This window comes from Chelonoidis abingdonii, chromosome 26 (genome assembly GCF_003597395.2).
Source record: "Chelonoidis abingdonii isolate Lonesome George chromosome 26, CheloAbing_2.0, whole genome shotgun sequence".
Taxonomy (NCBI): Eukaryota; Metazoa; Chordata; order Testudines; family Testudinidae; genus Chelonoidis; species Chelonoidis abingdonii.
In genome coordinates, this window is record NC_133794.1 from 11,427,574 (window position 1) to 11,431,777 (window position 4,204).

Here is a 4,204-nt window from a genome sequence, read left to right on the forward strand (position 1 = left end):
ACAGTTTTCAAGTACATAAAAAATTCTTATGCGGAGGGAGAAAAACTGTTCTTCTTAACCTCTGAGAGTAGGACAAGAAGCAATGGCCTTAAATTACAGCAAGAGAGGTTTAGGTTGGACAGTAGGAAGAACTTCCTGTCAGCATGGCTAAGCACTGAAACAAATTGCCTAGGGAAGTTGTGGAAGCTCCATCATTGGAGATTTTTAAGAGCAGGTGAGACAAACACCTGTCTGCCAATATCATGATAATAAGTGGATGTTAATTTCACAGGGGCCTTTCCCCTCTTTGTGGCCCAGCTCAGCTGCCTTCTCTGGCAGTGGGGCTGGCCGGGCTCGGCCCTTTCATGGCCCAAGTCGCTTGGATGCTAATGATGACGCCCCACGGCCACAAATGCCTAGGAAAAGCAGCCCACGATGGACCATTTACCTGCCCCAGGTGAGCAGGGCGAGGCTCCTCCCCCCGGAGCCCATCTTCCAATGGGAGCAGCAGGTTGGCTCCGCCTATCCAATCAGGGGGCGGGGGCGCCTCAAGATGGCTGCGTCCAGGCAGCCGCTTTTGTGCCACGTGGAGTTCGGTGGGGCGGTGGCTGGCCGGGAGCCGCCGGAGGCCGCCCCCGAGGGGCTGGAGGCCGTGTTCCCCAGGGAGGTCGGGCTCTTCGCGGACACCTTCCCCGAGGAGACCCGCTACGGCTTCTGCGGCCACGTGTTAACCATCGCCCAGCACCACGGGGCCCGGCTCGGGGTGGCAGCGCCCGTCTGGGAGGCGGTGAGGGTCAGGGTGCAGAGGAGCCCGCTGGGGACGGGGGGGTGAAATGGGGGGTTAGGTATCGGAAGGGGGAGGTGGGATGGGTGCAGGAATTGAAATGGGGAGGTGCGGGGTGGGGGTGAGATTGGGGGATGGATGCCCTAAAATACAGGGGGAGGATTAGCTGAGAGATTAGGAGGATCTGGGGAGGGCTGGCTTGGAGGTGGTGAGAGTAGGGGTGGAGGGGTCCAGGGGGAAAAGTTAGGATGTTTGGCAAGGAGGTGGGGAGAGCTGGAACGTGGGAGTTGGTCGGAAACCTTTGAGCTCTGGGGCTGGGGCTGGTGGTGGCACAGCACAAAGTGATTGTAGGGTGGCTTGGTGCTCCATTCACGGGGAGTGGCTAGTTCATCACATAAGGTGGGGGTTCTCTGTGTGGCTCAGAAGATGTCCCTGGTCTTGGGAAGCTCTAGCCTCTCAGTTGTTCCTCTACCCCAGAATTCCTGTTCTCCAGCTGCAAATGTCGTCCATTGTAGGTGCTTCCATGGAAGATCAGACCTGTAGCCCATCTAATTCAGAATCCTGTCTTTGTCTGTGGCCAGTACTTCAGAGACAGGTGTAACAGGTCATTAAGAAATAACCAGCCTAAGTTTCTCCCTAAATCTATCAATTAAGAGTCAGTGCAGGAGGATCTGTCTCCCTTATGCTTTTGTTTTCCTGTCCTGTCTATCACCGGATGGCCTCATTCTGCACCTGTCCCTCTGCTCTTCTCATTTCTGCACCGAAGGCTCTAACTCTGTGTAAATATTTTGAGAAGCAGAAGCTCAACTTCTGGGGCAAGAAGGTGATTGAGCTGGGCGCTGGGACAGGCATCGTGGGCATACTTGCCACTCTGCTTGGTATGTACAGTTGCTTCACAGCATTGGGGGACGGGGGGAGGCAGCAGTCATGCATCTGATCTGTGGCATTTCTAAACTACCTATCACCATAGTGTCTAACCACCTAAATGGGACCTGATGCGGACATGCTGTACAGAGAGACCTGTTGAGGTTTTGTAACTGGCCTGCTGGCGACAGCTTGCAGGTGTGCCCAACTTTGCTCATCTCAGGATGGCATCAGCAGCTTAGTGGAAGTCCAAGGGCCTCCTCTGCTTATAGCATGGCAAAGATAACAGCTGTCCCTCTATTTAGTACAGCCTTTAGGTTAAAGAGGAGGCTGCTGGCTGAGTGTGCTGGGCCTCCCCCTAGCCCTGCATTGGCTGGTATGTATAGATATGGATCTGTTGCATGGTCATGGATCCAGGTAGCTAGTGAAAATCCTGCAGTGTCTGGATAACGTGTACCGGGAAGGTTGGATTCTCCTAACCAACACCTATGCCTTCTGGGTTGCTCTTGTCTTTTCCAGGAGGAGATGTAACCATCACAGATCTCCCTCTGGCTTTGGAGCAGATACAGGAGAACGTCCATAGGAATGTGCCCGCAGCGCATTTGGCTCGGGCCAGAGTTTGTGCTCTGTCTTGGGGTCTGGACCATGAGGAGTTCCTTAGAGACTACGACTTCATCCTGGGTGCCGACATAGTTTACCTGAAAGACACGTACCCTTTACTAATAAGGACCCTCCGGCACCTCTGTGGCCCCCATTCAACCATCTACCTGTCTTCCAAAATGCGGCAGGAGCACAGCACGGCTGTGTTCTACGAGGCGCTGCTCCCACTGCACTTCGCTTCAGAACTGGCCTATAGGGATGAAAATGAGAACATTAACATCTATAGAGTCACCAGCAAGCAGAATAGCTGAGGTTAGGGTGGACCTTTCTCCCTGGCTGGAATGGTGCTGACTCTGCCAAGTTGAAAGTGCAGGGGGCCAGATTCCTTCTTTGTGCCACCAATATGGACCTGTAGTGGTGGTGCTAACAACAACCACTTGGGGAAAGAAGCTGGGTTTTAGCTTTTCCCCAGAGCTGGAGACAGTTTCTTGCCATCAGTGGAAGTTCTAAAGGCAAAGATCTTTAAGAGGATGGCTGTTTTTAGGCCCATCCCTGGAACCCTGGCCTTCCAAGCCAAATGGTCTTCTGCCACTGAAGTAGACCAAGTGACTTGAAGCAACCACCAAGAGCATTAAATGTCTCTTAAGAGACACCATGGTGCCTTGTTCCTATAATTTGGCTAAATATATTTTTTCATAACTTTTCATATTTGAATTAAAGGTGGATTTCATGTGTCACTCCTCCTTGGGAATTGTGGTGAAGGGAAAAAAGAGTTAATCAAACTGTAAATGACTACAAACTGTTTTGTACACTGGCACCCTGTCTTGGGTAGGCTCTAGCCCCCTAGACGGCAGTGCAGCTCTGCTTATGTGCAGGACGTGTACCTTCTCTCACGAGGTAATGAAGGCTCTCGCTTGGGTTTTATTTAAGTAGAAAGGGATGTGTGCGTGCCCAGTGTCTTAAATGTTGCAGGTGCTAGAGGCTGTGGGAACCATCCTTGGCCCCTGCCCCAGCCACAGCCACTTTCTGTGGTGGAGGGAGGAAGAGGCACTTCCTTGGCTGCTGATTGGTGTGTCAGCAACCCATGTGTACACCCTTCACTTTTACCCAGCATGGGCTGTGAATATACAGCTGGGTGCTTTCCAAGTGATAATACCTACCTTGTAACTACATAGAAATGTTCCCTTCCGGGAGATAGCCTTGGGGCTCCATTAAACAGGCATGGCTGTATGTGTAGCATGGGGGATTTGTCAGAAAGTACAGGGGAAATACTGAGGCACAAGGATGTGCATTGCGCGGGTCAGGTCCCTCTTCTGCTCTGCACCCGGCAGGCAGCCTGAGTGTGTTACACGGGCCGGTACGACTCCTCCAGGGCAATGAGCAATTGGCTGTCAGCACGGTATGGACTTTGCTTTGCTGCCTCCTCCTGTTCTATGGTTTATTGGTAATGAAAGGGAGAGCGCAGGCTCGAGGATAGGGGCTCAGGACTCCTGGGTTCTATTGCTGGCTTGAGTGGAAATCCTGGGACTGAAGGGACTGGGAGGCAGGATGCCTGGGTTCCATTCCTGGCTGGGGGAGGGGAGGCAGGACTCCTGGGTTCCCCAGGTGGGTGTAGGGTGACCAGACAGCAAATGTGAAAAATTGGGGTGGGGTGGGGGGTAATTTGTACCTGTCTAAGAAAAAGACCCCAAAATCGGGACTGTCCCTATATAATCGGGACATCTGGTCACCCGAGGTGGGAGGGGCGTGGGGGGCAGGGTAGCCTGTTGGCGTGGGAGATAAATGAACAGGAGGCTGGGTTGTCCCGCCCTCCCTGCGGCACAGCCAATGAAACGGCTCGTTCTTTCCCTGCCGTTTGCGATTGGCTCCTGTCGTCATCCTCTGCGACGGCCAATCGGCTCCGCGAGGGTTCACGGCGCCGACGTGATGGGCCGGCGGAGGCGGGTGCCTATAGGCCGCGCGGCATATGACGTATAA

The 4,204-nt window shown here is 53.5% G+C and overlaps 1 protein-coding gene across 1 annotated transcript; it reads left to right on the forward strand.

Annotated features, from left to right (window-relative positions):
• The first annotated feature begins 532 nt into the window (after window positions 1-532).
• Window positions 533-2,964, forward strand: EEF1AKMT3 (EEF1A lysine methyltransferase 3). Its single transcript, XM_032786673.2, has 3 exons — window positions 533-766; window positions 1,530-1,641; window positions 2,147-2,964. Exons 1-3 carry the CDS (start codon window positions 533-535, stop codon window positions 2,536-2,538), a joined length of 738 nt encoding a protein of 245 aa, XP_032642564.1. The 3' UTR covers window positions 2,539-2,964.
• Window positions 2,965-4,204: the final 1,240 nt, after the last annotated feature.

Bases quoted from the DNA above. Each gene is read 5' to 3' on its own strand.
- EEF1AKMT3 (XM_032786673.2), top strand. From the start codon at position 533: ATGGCTGCGTCCAGGCAGCCGCTTTTGTGCCACGTGGAGTTCGGTGGG. The intron at 767-1,529 runs GTGAGGGTCAGG...TCTGCACCGAAG, and splicing joins CAGCGCCCGTCTGGGAGGCG to GCTCTAACTCTGTGTAAATA. The intron at 1,642-2,146 runs GTATGTACAGTT...TGTCTTTTCCAG, and splicing joins CATACTTGCCACTCTGCTTG to GAGGAGATGTAACCATCACA.